This window comes from Triticum urartu, chromosome 6A (genome assembly GCF_056163025.1).
Source record: "Triticum urartu cultivar PI428250 chromosome 6A, HENAU_Tu73, whole genome shotgun sequence".
Taxonomy (NCBI): domain Eukaryota; kingdom Viridiplantae; phylum Streptophyta; class Magnoliopsida; order Poales; family Poaceae; genus Triticum; species Triticum urartu.
This window is the reverse complement of record NC_141878.1, coordinates 53,936,722-53,953,599: the sequence shown is the minus strand read 5'-3', so window position 1 is coordinate 53,953,599 and position 16,878 is coordinate 53,936,722. Positions and strand designations below refer to the sequence as shown.

The following is a 16,878-nucleotide window of genomic DNA, read 5'->3' as shown; positions in this document are numbered from 1 at the left end:
GGGACAAGACAGAACAACTTCCTCGATAGCTCGAAATGAGCTTCGATACCGAGGAATAATACACATAAAGCGACATAACCCGTGATGTGCAGAACGGAGGCAGGGGTGAAGTTGTGCAACTGGAGGCCATAGTATTCTAGAAGCCCTCGGAGGAACAGATGAATGGGAAATACAACGCTCCTTAGCAGGTAGGGGACGAAACATACTCGCTCTCCCCCGGATGGATTGGGGAAGTCCTCTGCCTGAATCTCACCATTGAAGGAATCTAGCCCCGCTCGAACAGGAACTAGATCTGCGAGGGGAAGAAATCCCTGCTTCTGCAGCTCCGTCAATTGACTATGGGACACTGAACACCTCTCCCACTGGCCTCTCTATAGGCCGGAACGGGTGGAGGAGCTGGGGGCGCTAGCCATGCTGGAATGGTTTCTCCCAAGCAGTTTCCAGGGATTTCCTTTGTATGGTGCTGAATGGATCTAGGATCCGATCTCTTTAATAGGCGCTCTCCCTTGCTTGGGCAAGGTGTTATCTGCAAAATTACACCGACCTTCCGCCTTCGTTTGACACATGGGAGGCAAAGTTATTTAACATGCAGAAGCCGAGGGGAGTAACATGGAATCAATGGCCGAATACATCACTTGGAGATCATTAAAGGAGGAACCCGCCTTGCAATGTCGAAGACAATTTGTGTGCCGAACACCTCGGTATTGAAGACTAGTTCGGGGCTACTGAGGGAGTCCTGGACTAAGGGGTCCTCGGGCGTCCGGCCTGTTATCTATTGGGCCAGACTGATGGGCTGTGAAGACATGAAGGATGAAGACTGTACCTGAGTCCGGATTGGACTCTCCTTGGCATGGAAGGCAAGCTGGGCGACCGATATGAAGATTCCTTCCTATGTAACCGACTCTATGTAAACCCTAGATCCCCCCAGTGTCTATATAAACCGGAGGGGTTAGTCCGGAAAGGACATTCATTACCATAGTCATACAGGTTAGACTCCTAGGGTTTAGCCATTACGATCTCGTGGTAGGTCAACTCTCGTAACACCCATATTCATCAATAACAATCAAGCAGGACATAGGGTATTACCTTCATAGAGAGGGCCCGAACCTTGGTAAACATTGTGTCCCCTGTCTCCCGTTACCATCGATCCTAGACGCACAGTTCGGGACACCCTACCCGAGATCTGCCGGTTTTGACACCGACAATAGGCCCTCCTGGGACCCAGGCTGGGGCCATGTGCGATTGGGCGAGGCATCGAAACATAATCATTTCCGTAGGTATGTACATCCCACACGGTGAATCCCAGAAATCATTTCCGTAGGCATGTACATCCCACACGGTAAAGCCCATAAATCATTTCCGTAGGTATGTACATCCCACACGGTGAATCCCAGAAAATCATTTCCGTTCGTATGTATATCACACACAGTCAATACAAGGAATACGTTCCCGTTCTTATGCACATCCCACACAGTCAATCTAGGGAAAACGTTCCATTCAGATGTACATCCCACACGGTTATATGTATATGCTCGTGTGTGAAAGGTGTAACTATCACAGACGCTCTGCCTTCGTTAACTGTTTGCTTTCATTAACTACATCACACATGATTTGATGTAGAAAACTATGTGGCATTGGGCTATCCATCGCAAGCGCTTTTACTGCTAGAACTGTTTGCAAACATCCGTGACCGTCTGTTCTATTTTTATTTTTGCCTGTATTTATTATTCTAATTGAAAATTTTGAAATACGAAACGTGTAATTCAAATTCTCAGCACAATGGTTCAACAACGAATCCATAAATAAAATTGCCAGTACAATATGTTCAATAATTGTAGGATTAGGCAGCAATTAACAATGATGGACCGCGGTATTTAAAGGCGGTAAAGATGAAGCGACAAGTGTAAATCATTTTGACTGCCGACAGTGTTGAAGAAGCGAAATGCCCATAATCTGCCTTCCTGGATGCCATAGGCAAGAACCACTTTTTTCCAACCCCTTGTGACGATCGCCCGCCCATCCTTCACCACCTTCAGGAAGACTTCTAGAGCATTATCATGGTAGCATGAATTATATACTTTAACCTTAGTTGCCTCCACTCTGGTCATGTAGTTTGCAAGGTAATCATCTGTAAATAGCTTCAGAAACCACTGAAAAGAGAAAAATATCAGATACTGAGGTCTAATAGAGAAACTTGTTGTGGGCAGGGGGAAAAGGCAGCACATTACTTACCATCCTAAAGTTCACTGATGTCTTCAAAAAAGTGTAAAAAAAGATCTTAATTCCAATCACCCGTTTCTTTCGCCTAACAATCTTTCTTAGTTTCCTCACTTGACGCTTGTTCATGAATATCTCATTGCCCCATACGCAAAAGGGATGAAAGACTGGATCAGTACCCCTCATATATGCACCTACAAGCAACCAGTCAATGTTAGAAGCAAAACTGAGATTGCACAAATGATGTAAAACACAACTACCTATGTTCCTAAGTACAACTTTTTTTGTTGAGATTTCAATATGAACTACATACGGATGTATATAGAATTATAGATATAGTTTAGATTAGAATCTAGATTCAGTCATTTTGCTCCTTATGTAGTCTATATTGGAATCTCTAAAAATACTTATATTTAGGAATAGATGGCGTATAAGACATGGGATGCAGCTAACCTCGACGGCAAACAACAGTATCGCCCATTGTAGCCCTGTGTAAGTACATGGAAAGCCAATGTTAACTACAACAAGGTTAACATCCACCAAAAATAGCAAATGGTAATAAAACGGCAGGATCTATATTGATATCTTCATTTCGAAAGAGTAGCACGGTAGCAAAGGGACGGATTAAAAAATGGATACAACTGTTAATTGCAACAGGCTTAACAACATCCTAATTCATGTTTTGTAAGTTTGTAGCCATTGAAATACAAATCTCTAAAAATGGATACAACTGTTAATTGCAACAGGCTTAATGGTCATTGAAACCGGTACTGACCAAAATGCAATTGGCATAGTTAAACATCACAGGGCAGGTGCTACCAGAGCAGATAATAGCCCAGTTGTCTACAAAAAGGTTGGGAAAATAGTTCAAACGTGTTAGGCATGTTTACTACAACATGCTTAATACATCGATAGTACAAAACATAGCCATTAATTGCAACTAGTATTGGTAAGATTGAACTGGTGGGTAGATACTTGGTAAGTCCTAAGAGGTAGTTGTTGGGGCACTTCATCTTGGCCAGAGCCCGCCCAAAGTCCGCGGCGGCGGAGGCGAGCTGTTCTTCCGGGTCGAAGCGTGGATTAGTGCGACTGACATGTGTACCTACAGGCAACCAGTAAATGGTAGAAATTAAACTGCAATTGTACAAATGATGTGAAATACTGTAAGACATGGGATGCAGCTAACCTTGATGGCAAACAACAACATCGGCTGTTATGACCTTGCGTAAGTACATGGACAAGCATGTTAAGTACAACAGGGTTAGCATCCACCAAAAAAAGCAAATGGGGCAGCATCTCTAGTATATCTTCATTGCGGAGAGTAGCATGGTAGCAAAAGGACAGATTAAAAATGGATACAATTGTTAATTGCCACAGGCTTAACAACATCCTAAGTCATGTTTTGTAAGTTTGTAGCCATTGAAATGCAACTGTTTAAAAATGGATTCAACTGTTAATTGCAACAGGATCAATAGACATTGAAACTAGTACTGATAAAAATGCAATTGGCATAGTTAAACATCACAAGGCAGGTGCTACCAGAGCAGAGAATGGCCCAAATGTCTATACAAAGGTAGGGAAAGTAGCAAAACGTGTTAGGCATGTTTACTAGAACATGCATAATACATCAACTGTACAGAACATAGCCATTAATTGCAACCGGTATTGGTAAGATTGAACTAGTGAGTACGTACTTGGTAAGTCCTGATAGCTAGTTGCTGGGGCACTCATCTTGGCCAGAGCTCGCCCAAAGTTAGCGACGGCGGCGGCGAGCTGTTCCTCCGGGTCAAAGCGTGGGTCAGTGCCACTGACATGTGTACCTACAGGCAACCAGTAAATGGGTAGAAGTTAAATTGCAATTGCACAAATTATGTGAAATACTTCAAGACATGGGATGCAACTCACCTAGACGGCACACAAAAGCATCGACTGTTATGACCCTGCGTAAGTACATGGACAGGCATGTTATGTGCAACAGGGTTAGCATCCACTAAAAATAGCAAATGGGCAACATCTCTAGTGATATCCTGAGTCATGTATTGTAAGTTTGTTGCTGGTATTGGTGAAATTGAGCTGGACACGATAATATTTGAACATCACACAGTGTGTAGTAGTGAAATAAACAAGGCACGAACATGCTTAATACATCAACCGTACAAATCATAGCCGTTGCAAGTGGTATTGGTAAGATTTAGCTGGTTAGATCTTACCTGTTAAGTCCTAGGGGTAGTCGCTGGGGGACTTCATTTGGGCCAGAGCCTGCACCATGTCAGCGGCGGCGGCGGCGGAGGCGAGGTGTTCCTTCGGGTAAACATGCATAGTGGCCATCGCGCCATGGACCGCCATCAGCTCCCGGCGGGGGGAATTTGGAGGCATGAGGATGTTTCCCAGGCGCCATTTAAGCAATCAGGCCGGGGATGTAGCGACCAGACCTCAGACGGTCCAATCTCTGTGCTCAGGTGTCATCCCTGGATCAGTAATGCTAACACCACACAGTACTTGAAAGATTTATAAGAGAGTAGCAATCACACACTTATTACATCGAGTGTCTCAAAAGAGAACTTATTACAATAAATATGGCTTAAGACCATCTAATAATGATAACAGCGGAAGGCTTGGAAGGTAAGTGAGTCCATCAACTCCAACGGCATCATTGAGTATAGAACCACGACCTAAAAGCACATTACTCGTCGTCTGAAAAGTATGCAACATGAACGTTGCAGCCCGAAACGGGTCAGCGCATGGAATATGCTGGCAATGTAACACATAGAGAGTAATGAAGGAATAAGACTATACTACATGCATATTTGGCTGGTGGAAAGCTCTATGGTTACAGTTTTGCGTAAAGCCAATTTTTCCCTACTGCAAAGGAATAAATTTTATTTAACTATCATGGTGGTTGTTAAACATTGAGAGTGTAGACACCCTCTCAATCCTAATTAAGCATCAACATTAAAAAACTAACAATATTAATTTAAGAGTAACATGATGAGATTCACATGATAATCCAAGTACTAGATACTCAAGATGTCCATAACCGGGGACACGACTAACCATGATTAGTTTATACACTTTGCAGATGTTTGCGCACTTTTCCCCACAAGACTCGATCTCCTCCGTTGGGATTCTTGCACTACATGGCATTTGAGAAACGGATGACCGAGACATAGTCTTTCAGAAGCGCTAGCACCTTACGATCGGGTAGACCGTTACACCTACTTTCCCCTACATCTGCTAGTCTACCACTGTAAGAGTTCGCACAACTTAATAAACTATGCTAGAGCCCATAGTAGCTTGTGGCTGCACACGGAAGTTTCGAGTATGAATAATCTCATGATCCCTTTGAGTCTGGGTGGCGGTCCAAAAGAAAACAGGCAATCGCTGGAATACCCAGGTGCCTCAATCCACCCAGATGTGTATTTAAGTTGCCACCTTAGATAAACCATTAATTTAACAATCTCACATCTGTCATGGATACACTCACCCAATCCACGTCTACTAGCATAGCATGGCATAATAAGCAAATGTAGAAGTAGCTCCCAAAGGTTTGATAATAAGCCAGGTAATGGGTACTACATCATCTACTTCCCAAAAACACAATTTAACTAGATCCTAATCTCACAATACACCTCATAATCCTTGGTCTGATATGGCAAAATCAACACAGGTGATGTAACCAAACGTTTCTTCAACTACTGGAAACTGGCCTCACATTCCTCAGTCCATATGAACTTGGTATCCTTCTTCAACAACTCCGTCATAGGCTTCACAATCTTCGAGAAATTTTCAATAAATCTCCGGTAGTATCCTACGAGTCCAAGAAAACTCCGGATCTCTCCAACTGTTGTTGGTGCTTCCCAATTTCTCACAGTGTCAACCTTGGTGGGATCTACTGCTATACCTTCTCCGGATATAACGTGTCCGAGGAATCCAACTTCCTTCAACCAAAACTCACATTTGCTAAACTTGGCATATAACTGATGTTCTCTGAGCTTACCAAGTACCAAACGCAAATGCTCCTTATGCTCCTCTTCATTCTTCGAGTAAACCAGGATATCATCGATGAACACTACAACGAACTTATCCAAAAACTCCATAAACACTTTGTTCATCATGTTCATAAAATATGCAGGGCGTTAGTCAGACCAAATGACATAACGGTATACTCGTACAGCCCATACCTGGTGGTAAAAGCCGTCTTAGGTATATCCTGTTCTCGAATCTTCAACTGATGGTACCCTGATCACAGATCGATCTTGGAAAATACCTTAGCTCCTTGCAATCGATCAAACAGATCATTGATCACCGGTAGTGGCCAGTACTTGTTCTTGATGGTTACGTCATTCAATCCTCGATAATCAACAACCATCCTTAACGATCCATCCTTCTTCTCCACTAGAAGTACTGGCGATCCCCAAGGCGAAGAACTTGGGCGAATATAACCTTTATCCAGTAACTCCTTAATCTGCTTCTTAATCTCCACCAAATCCTTTGCGGGCATCCTATATGGTCTCTTAGATATTGGCCCTGTGCCTGGCAAAATCTCAATCAAAAACTCAATATCTCTTTCCGGTGGCATGCCTGGCAACTCTTCTGGAAATACATCTGGGAAATCCTTCACTACTGGTACTTCCTCCTGCACAACTCCTGTTAACGAATTCACTTGAGTCCTCCTCGGCACATGCCGGGATACATACTTGATCCTTCTTCCTTCTGGGTTGGTAAGTAGCATTGACTTACTGGCGCAATCGATGTTTCCTCCATACATCGTCAGCCAATCCATACCCAGAATTACATCCAAACCTTGTGATTCCAATATGATCAAATCCGAGGGAAACACATGCCTACCTATACTCAATGGCACTTGAAAACATCCCTTACTAGCCATATACTCCGCTCCTGGTGAGCTTACTAACATGGGTGTTCTAAGAACTTTGGTGGGTAAGTTATACTTATCCGCAAATTCCCTTGATATGTATGAATGCGATGCACCAGTGTCAAAAAGAACGAGTGGAGTAAATGACTTAACCAAAAACTTACCGATTACTGCATCCGGCTGCTCTTCAACCTCCTCCACGTTAACGTGGTTCACCTGTCCCCTATTGAAAGGGTTTGGCTTCTTCCCAGAGCTTCCATTGCCATTTCCATTCTGGGATTCAGGACATTCATTGGCATAATGTCCGGTCTTCTGGCACTTGAAACAAGTGACTTGGCTCAAGTCTCTCTTGGCTGGGGTTGATGGGTTGGTGCGGTTCTGGCCGTTGCTTCCTCCATTCCCATTACCATTCTTGGTGCCATTATGATTGTGCGAGCTACCTCCTCCATGGGTATACTGGAAATGTCCTCCCGGTCTAGGGGTAAAACATGGCTTCTACTGAGCTCCAGAATGGTACTTCCATTGTCCATACTTCCTCTTGCGATTCTCAATGTGTTTCTACTTCCCTTCAATCATAAGAGCACGATCTACCAACTCCTGGTAGTTTTTGAAGGTTGCTACCATCAACTGCATGCTCAACTCATCATTCAGTCCTTCTAGAAACTTCTCCTGCTTAGCTGCATCCGTAGCAACGTCATCTGGAGCATAACGTGCTAGCTTACTTAAGTCCTCCACATACTGGCCAACTGTTCGTCCTCCTTGGCGCAAGTTGCGAAACTCATGCTTCTTCATGGCCATAGCTCCTGCTGAAACATGGCCAGTATGGAAGGCCTGCTGGAACTGGTCCCATGTGACAGTGTCGATAGGGAAAGTGGCGGTGAAATTCTCCCACCATGATGCTGCGGGTCCTTCAAGCTAATGTGCGGCAAACTTCACCTTTTCCGCATCTGTGCATCCTGTTGTGGTCAACTCCCTTGCTGTCTTGCGGAGCAAATCATCTGCTACTATCGGATCGGTGCTACTGGAAACACTGGCGGATTCAGCCTAAGAAAATAGGCTAAGTGATCAACAGGTGGTGGTGGTGGGTTGTTGTTGTTGTTCCCCTGATTCTGATTCTGGACTAGCAACTGCATCAATGTGTTCTGCTGCTGGATCAACTGGGTGAGCTCCGGTGGGAAGGTAAATCCGGGGTCACGTCTCGGAGGCATCTGAGGGTTTAGAAAAGATGAGATTTAAGAATAGAGAGGGGTCTAGAGAGAAAACACTACCCATATGCACATGAGGCAAAATCAAACAAGGGCATACAATCGATCTAACTATCATAAAAGTGCTCGGACTACTATATTTACATGGTGGACTACTACTACTGATGGGGTGGTCTACTAGAAATATTCTTCGGTTGCAGACTCCATGATATCTGCTCCAGCTTCATCAACATAGTCATCATTGCTATCATCTGGATCTGAGTCGGTGTCGTCGATGATGATGTAGTCTTTCGGGCGAATCTCCTTGGGTTCTTCGTCTTCTTCTACTGGTGTAGGGCCTCCCTTAAATATTCCAATCTTCTTGATCAAATCGTCATTCTTATCCACTAATACTTCGATTTCCTCTTCATAATCTTCACGTGTAGCCTTGAGTTCTTCCTCCACTTCCTTGATTCTTGTCCTCGCCTTCTTCAGATCTATCATGTCGGCGCACATCTGGTTCTCCTGACGTCGAATGTGCTGGTTTAACTCCTGGATAAAAGCTGCAATTGATCTATCCTTCCTAGTGCTGATCATCTCCCAGTGCTCATCCCGGCGCCCACAAATCTGGTAGATAGTATCCTTGAGATCATTGCGGTAAACTTCTCCAATGCGTCCCATGGCGATGTGAGTGGCCATGCTCTTTCCTAGACTCCAGGTTGGTGCATCAAAGGAAAATTCTATGGGCTCAGTGACTGGCATGAACGTCCTTCCAGGAACTTGAACTTGAATCATCCAACGCTCTTCTTCAGGTAAAGTGGCGTTGTAAGTCCCGGTGAAGCTTGGTACTCCTATGTTCAGATATCTAGTGACTTCCATCAAGTGACGTCCAAAGGGTGTATCTTCATCCGGTTGCGTGAACTTGTTCCTTGCATTAGCCATCCTAAAAGAGTAGAAAAGATGAGAGGTCAGAATGAGAAGAGAGTGAGTAGTGATCTAGGGCTTTAGCTTAATGGTCGTGTCCTACAGTCAGCGTGTGCTCTGATACCATCTTGTAGCGACTAGACCTCAAACGGTCCAATCTCTGTGCTTAGGTGTCATCCCTAGATTAGTAATGCTGACACCACACAGTACTTGAAGGATTTATAAAAGAGTAGCAATCACACACTTATTACATCGAGTGTCTCAAAAGAGAACTTATTACAATAAATATGTCTTAAGACCATCTAATAACGATAACAGCGGAAGGCTTGGAAGATAAGTGAGTCCATCAACTCCAACGGCATCACTGAGTATAGAACCACGACCTAAAAGCACCTTACTCATCGTCTGAAAAGTCTGCAACATGAACGTTGCAGCCCGAAACGGGTCAGCGCATGGAATATGCTGGCAATGTAACACATAGAGAGTAATGAAGGAATAAGACTATACTACATGCATATTTGGCTGGTGGAAAGCTCTATGGTTACAGTTTTGCGTAAAGACAATTTTTCCCTACTGCAAAGGAATAAATTTTATTTAACTATCATGGTGGTTGTTAAACATTGAGAGTGTAGACACCCTCTCAATCCTAATTAAGCATTAACCTTAAAAAACTAACAATATTAATTTAAGAGTAACATGATGAGATTCACATGATAATCCAAGTACTAGATACTCAAGATGTCCATAACCGGGGACACGACTAACCATGATTAGTTTATACACTTTGCAGATGTTTGCGCACTTTTCCCCACAAGACTCGATCTCCTCCGTTGGGATTCTTGCACTACATGGCGTTTGAGAAACGGATGACCGAGACATAGTCTTTCAGAAGCGCTAGCACCTTACGATCGGGTAGACCGTTACACCTACTTTCCCCTACATCTGCTAGTCTACCACTGTAAGAGTTCGCACAACTTAATAAACTATGCTAGAGCCCATAGTAGCTTGTGGCTGCACACGGAAGTTTCGAGTATGAATAATCTCATGATCCCTTTGAGTCTGGGTGGCGGTCCAAAAGAAAACAGGCAATCGCTAGAATACCCAGGTGCCTCAATCCACCCAGATGTGTATTTAAGTTGCCACCTTAGATAAACCATTAATTTAACAATCTCACATCTGTCATGGATACACTCACCCAATCCACGTCTACTAGCATAGCATGGCATAATAAGCAAATGTAGAAGTAGCTCCCAAAGGTTTGATAATAAGCCAGGTAATGGGTACTACATCATCTACTTCCCAAAAACACAATTTAACTAGATCCTAATCATGCAATGTGTGAGGGTCCATCTAATGCAATAAAAACTGGGTAATAGGAAATATGATCAAAGTGTTACTTGCCTTGCTGATGATCAGTGAAACCTAGCGATTCGAAGTAGCAAGCGGCGCACTCCGGGTACTCTATCGCAAACAAACAAGCGTATAATAAGTACTCAACTAATGCACAGGTAAAAGTCAAATAAGAGATCTAACCAGAAAGTTCAACTTAAGAACTCCGGTTGACAAAAAGAAGCAAATCGAACGAAGCAACGAAAGACAAACGGCAAAAGAAACAGGCTTCCTTTACTATTCTGGATCTAGGGCAATTTTTACAGAGGCAAAAACTTGTTTGAGTTGGTTAAACGGAAAGAGGGTTTCGAGACAAAACCCCAGGCGCTTGAATCGCCTGATTCCGATAAACGAGAGAAAAGTTATACTAGAACGAAGATCGGATCAGAAATCGCGATCAGAAAAATCGCGGATTTAATTCGGGAAAACGAAAAATGACGAACAGATTAACGAACGAACGTTCGTTATCTGATTCTAAACGGTGAACGCGTTCTTTAAAACGAATGAACGAGCGAACGCTCGCTAATTAACTAAACCGAGAAAAAAACTGATCTATCTAAAAAACGAATCTACAAAAACCGAAAAAAAAACCAGTGAAAACCTAACGGTTTTTTAAACAAACTAGGGCGGCTCGACCTCGTCGGCGGCGAACTCCGGCGGCAGGCGGCAGCGACGGCTAGGGTTTGCGGGCAGGACGGCACGGCTGGGCTGGGGCTGGGGCGGCGGCTATATAAAGCCCCGGCCAGGCGGAGTCCCGGCCGGTTACGGCCCAAAGTCCGTTCGGACTTTTTTTTAAAAATAATTACGCTCAGAAAAAAACAAAAGTAATACTAAACGGGCTCCAAAAATCCCAAAATAAATTTTTCCCGGCTTCTAAAATCAAGCGGCACAGGATGAACATTTATTTGGGGCCTAAATGTAATTTTGAAAAATGCGCATTTTTCCTAAATTCAAATAAAATAGCAAATAGAACCAAAATAAAATCTTATTTGATTTTTTTATTAAATCCTCAATATTTCTTTATTTTGGGAAGGGAACGTATCCTGTGAAAATGAACTGGTGGTGAAAATCTGAAAAGTTTGCCCGTGGTGCGTTGGATCCATAATCAACGCATCTAGTGAGAGGTGGGAGGGCTCAGAAGATAACTAATAACACTTTCACACATAACCCCCCATTTATCCAAAAAGTCTGACTAAAATTCCTCAAAGCCTTCCCCCGTTCGTTCGTTCGTATCCTCCGCCGGCGCTGGCTCACCCCGCTCCTGTGGCCAGCATTTCACGCGCGGCCAAGCATTCCTTTCCACCTTACGGGCAGCCGCAGTAGTGCTCTGCCACTTCCTTTCCAGGCGGCGACATTGGACGAGGATGCTCGATGCCCCGATCCGGTGCCGGATGCGGAGGCAAGGCCGTCTTCGTCTCGCGCAACCAGCCATAATGCTCCCTGATGCTCCCTTTGAGAAGGTGGACGCGGATGCCCAACCGGGGGCCTGATGCAGAGAAGATGCATCCCGTATGTGCAGCTGTAGCAACTCTGCCCAATGTTGTGCGCATTTGTGCTTGGTACAGTTGGCTTTGTACTTGACATAATTGTGAAATTTTTGTTATGTTGAGTCTAAATTTACTGAAAAAGACTAAATATATGGCTGAATATTGCTTGTTTATATGGATGATTTCCTTTATCAATAATAACCATCGCCCCATCGGAAAGCAGTTCTGTGCAATGTGATTTACTGTGCTTCTGTTGGTTCTTTTGTCCTCTTAACACTCACCTTGATGCTAATGCATTCATAATTTCCTGCAGGTCTTATAATTGTTTCCATCAGCCCGATGATTTGAAGTTACATAGTCCAACGTGGTGCTGGAACATCCAAACGAAGCTCGCTGTTGATGATGGGCATAAGGCCTTGGGGAAAGTTCAGGTGTTACGGACAAGTTAAACCTTGCAATCACCAAGCCAGAATGACAAAAACAGACCTTTAAAGGTTGTAGGCAACTGCCACAGCGATTGCTCCAAACCATGTTTGATCATTAGATTTGTCGTTGCCTTTTAGCCTCGACACATTTCTCGCTTGCATGTTCCAGTCTGTTGTGTAGGTGGCATACATGAATACATCGGGTGGCATGGATGTTCAGTTAGACTTTAGATTGTCATTGGAACGATTGATGTTATACAGTGCACATTTTTCAGAATTATACTGAGAAATGTAAGAAATTTTATCTGGGAAGATATCCACAACAATGACCAGTGCCCTTTCCTCATATCAACTCTGTTTCCATAGTAAATGGTTTGTAATTGTGAATCTGTGATGATAATACCAGGAAACTAGCTATGTTGCAAAAACTGGGAACTGGCCGTCCTTACCTAGTTAATGTTGGGACAGAATGATGGAAATTTTAATTCTAACATGTTGCATAAACACCAAATAGAACTGGAGTTACTTCTTTCTGGAGTACTTCTGCAGTCACTTGATCAACGAAAAGAGGAAGAAGAACACATAATTCATGGTACAGAACCAGTACATCTTACTGGATTTCAATTTGAGAAAATAAAAAGAAATTTTTAAAAGAAAATCTTGTATTCCATGAAAAGAAAATCATCAGGTTGTGCAGAACCAAGCAAAAGAAACCGCAGGTTGACATATTTAGTTGGGACACGTGCGTTTGTCATGGAAACCGACCTCCTTACACTTCCCGCACATGCGAGGCTTCTTCTTCTGGCTCCCAACATCCTTATTTTGTTGTGCCCCCTTATCTGAGTGACCCCTAATTCTTTTGCATCTCCCCTTCGTACGAACGTCAGTTGGTGGATGAATGTCAATTTGAGTAGGCATACTACAACCAATATGCGCCTCAAATTCTTCTTGTCTGCTAGGATGATTGACATCAACTCTTTGTGACAAATCTCTTTTGAAGTCACGGAGAACATTTCTCAATGCTTCCAATTCTTCAGGAGAATGTTCAACCAACCTGATCGTGTCGTCTAATGTGTCGTGTATCTCAGAAACCATTTTGCGCTTTGCCAAGTCTGAAGAACTGCTCGCGTTCTCGTCAAGCAAGATGCCACTGCTATCATATAAAGCCCTCATGTTAACTATTTTTTTTCCATCTATCCAAAATAAAATGGCTAGGGAGCTCATTCAGCTTGGCACCTCTCAAAACCAAGATGATATGTCAACATGGAATTCCACGTGTCTCAAACAACATGCAGGAGCAGTGAGCACTTGTGGATGATGTGTTGAATTGTACTTCTCTAGTCTTGCCATAATTACCACCTATAACCGTGGTTTTGACATCACCATCCTGTGAGATGCTTTCAATCAAGCAATGATCTCTAGCTGCAAGTACCTCCTTTTGAAAAGCTCGGAAGACTTCATGGGTGAAGTATAGACTTGCATGCTTCTCAATGCCCCATGATGTTACCAATTCAGGCATCGAATCAAAACATTCATGGTCAGCCTTAAGTTCATTCTGACATTGTTCTTCTATGGCTGTACCAATCCTAATCCAAAACTCCACCAAAGCATGCTTGTAACCAATAAAATGGTTGAAAAATGAGTTAGCACTCTCTGATCGTGAAGTGGTTCCCAAAATCTCAGCCATGAATACACCCCTGAAGTACGCCGGTATCCATGACTCACGGATTTCATATCTATGAGAAAACCACTCATTGTTCTCCAAAGCAAATTTAGAAATCATAGAAGACCAATTTGCCTCAAATTCAGTTGGATTTTCAGAGCCCCATACACACGCATTCACGACCTTATAGAAATCTTCATCTTCTCTCAAAGAAGGACCGACCTTTTCTGGAAGTTTTTTCATTATGTGCCACATGCATAACCAATGGATGGTTGTCGGCAAAACCTCTTCGATGGCGGCCTTCATGCTAGCATCTTCATCAGTTACTATAAGTCTGGGTGCTACTCCATCCATTGCTTTCAAGAACGTTTGGAACACCCATTTGTATGATGGTATCTTCTCATTGACGATCAAGGCAGCATCATAGAACACAGACCCCGTATGGTGGTTTATCCCTGTGAAAGGGCAAAATATCATATTATACTAGTTGGTTCTATATGTAGAGTCAAAAGACACCATGTCTCCTGCTATAGCATAGTTCTTTCTACAAGTAGCATCTGCCCAGAACACATGAGTTAGACGATTTTTGTCATCAAGAATGTAATCAAAATAAAATGTTGGGTTGATTTGCTTCCTTTTCTTGAGATTATCAATGAACATCTAAGCATCTGAATCCTTCATCGGACTTCTCAAATTACGATGATAATTTTGCAAGTCTCTTTTTGTGCAACCCACAAACTCAAATCCGCCCTCGCCAATACGAAGCAATCAGAAGGCACCAGATGTGCCAATGCTAGCTGCATGGCATGTGAACAGAGTGGTCTTGGCCCTCTGACGAACTTGTCTATTTGACTTGATTAAATGTTGTTTGCTAGGTGTGACAAATTCATGTGTGTGTTCTTCATGAAAATATACTATTGAGTATATGCCACCCTGCATAAGCTTGACAGTTATCATGGCTTCGCAACCACATCTAGTAATCTTTGTCTTCTTCTGCTTACTTGGCTTATTTTCGGTCACAACCTTCTTTTCTTCCTCTGCCTTGGATCTGAAACCTGCTTTGGCACACAAAAATCGTCTCCAGACCACCAAATTATCTACAGTCCTCTTCTGACCGATTCGAACTGAAAAGCCAACGTTGTGTGCATAAGCCTTGTAGAACTCTTCGACGGCTTCCATGTTCTTGAATGTCATGCCTACAGCCGGCTTTAGATTTTCATCACATTCCGGTGTACATGATGAACCCTAAAATTATAGGACGGAGTGCATCAGAAATTAATATCCGTTAGAGGAATATTACAAAAACTGAGGATAAAATAGATGCTCACACAAAAAGGCCCGCTGCTAGCTCCTTTCTTGGGTGTGCTGAAGCTATCCTGGACGACTGGAGGGAGATTGATTTCTGGTTGTCTATTATTGGCACCATCGGTTTGCAATGAAAATTCACAACCGAGCCTAGGTTCCATCTGTAGTTCAACAACAGCGGGTACGGATACGTATCAAAACATCATCTTGATCACGTTTTCTCCAAGGACTAACAGAATTAATCAGGGACATGTACCACATACCTCTGCAAGGGTACGGGGATATTGATTTGGTGCTTTATCGGAAGTTGCTGCATCCATACTCATAGAAGGGATGTCGCCGCCGCTAGGTACGGGCGGTGATGAGCGCCGCACCGTCACACATACATGGGAGTCTAGGAGGAGGGTCGATGGCGGCGCTTTGCATGGATGGATCTCCATTATGTGTTTGGCGTGACGACCAGAAGTCTAGGCATGGAGGACTTGAGTCTTGGTTCATACGTGTAGGGGGTTATGTGTGAAAGTGTTATTAGTTATCTTCTGAGCCCTCCCACCTCTCACTAGATGCGTTGATTATATGGATCCAACGCACCACGGGCAAACTTTTCAGATTTTCACCACCAGTTCATTTTCACAGGATACGTTCCCTTTTGGGAAAGTCATTTTATTCCCTCTCTCATATTTTGATAATAGAAATAACGAAGATAAAATAAATAAAATCAAATGATCATATTTTCAAAATTTGAGAAAACTCAAATATAAAAATAACGAAATCTCCAACTCTCTCCGAGGGTCCTTAAGTTGCGTAGAATTTTCTAGGATTAACCAAATGCAAATAAAATATGATATGCAATGATTATTTATTGTATAACATTCCAAATTGAAAATTTGGGATGTTATAAACCTACCCCCCTTAAGATGAATCTCGCCCTCGAGATTCGGGTTGGCTAGAAAATAGGTGAGGGTGGTCCTTCAACAGATCTTCCTCTCGTTCCCAGGTGGCTTCATCCTCCGTGTGGTGGCTCCACTGAACTTTACAAAACTTTATAACCTTGTTGCGGGTGACTCGGCTAGCATATTCAAGAATCTTGACTGGTTTCTCCTCATAGGTCAAATCACTGTCCAATTGAATCGCTTCTAGTGGCATTGTATCTCTCAGCGGTATATCAGCCATCTCCGCATGGCACTTCTTCAACTGAGAAACGTGGAACACGTCGTGAACTCCTGACAATCCTTCGGGCAACTCCAACTTGTAGGCTACTTCCATACGCTCCAAGACTTTGTATGGTCCTACAAAACGTGGCGCTAACTTTCCCTTAACTCCATAACGCTTAACTCCTCGAAGTGGAGATACTCGAAGATAAACTCGGTCTCCGACTTCGTAAACTGTCTCCTTGCGTTTAGAATCT

At 43.2% G+C, this 16,878-nt stretch overlaps 1 protein-coding gene, 1 long non-coding RNA gene and 1 pseudogene across 3 annotated transcripts; 1 reads left to right on the top strand and 2 right to left on the bottom strand.

Annotated features, from left to right (window-relative positions):
* Positions 1–1,874: 1,874 nt before the first annotated feature.
* On the bottom strand, positions 1,875–2,698 carry LOC147963870 (uncharacterized). The gene is made up of 3 exons (XM_087527935.1): positions 2,671–2,698; positions 2,233–2,411; positions 1,875–2,150 (listed from the first exon to the last, which is right to left on the bottom strand). The coding sequence occupies exons 1-3, from the start codon at positions 2,696–2,698 to the stop codon at positions 1,875–1,877; spliced, it is 483 nt and encodes a 160-aa protein (XP_087384061.1).
* A 9,138-nt stretch (positions 2,699–11,836) lies between these two features.
* LOC125516158 (uncharacterized) lies at positions 11,837–12,834 on the top strand. 2 transcript variants are annotated; one of them, XR_007287253.1, is made up of 2 exons: positions 11,837–12,099; positions 12,391–12,834. It is a non-coding gene; the product is annotated as an uncharacterized LOC125516158 (long non-coding RNA). The 2 variants fall into 2 exon arrangements; XR_007287254.1 differs by having other exon boundaries at positions 11,837–12,149.
* Positions 12,835–13,231: 397 nt separating this feature from the next.
* On the bottom strand, positions 13,232–15,359 carry LOC147963869 (protein FAR1-RELATED SEQUENCE 5-like; annotated as a pseudogene).
* Between the last annotated feature and the right edge of the window lie 1,519 nt (positions 15,360–16,878).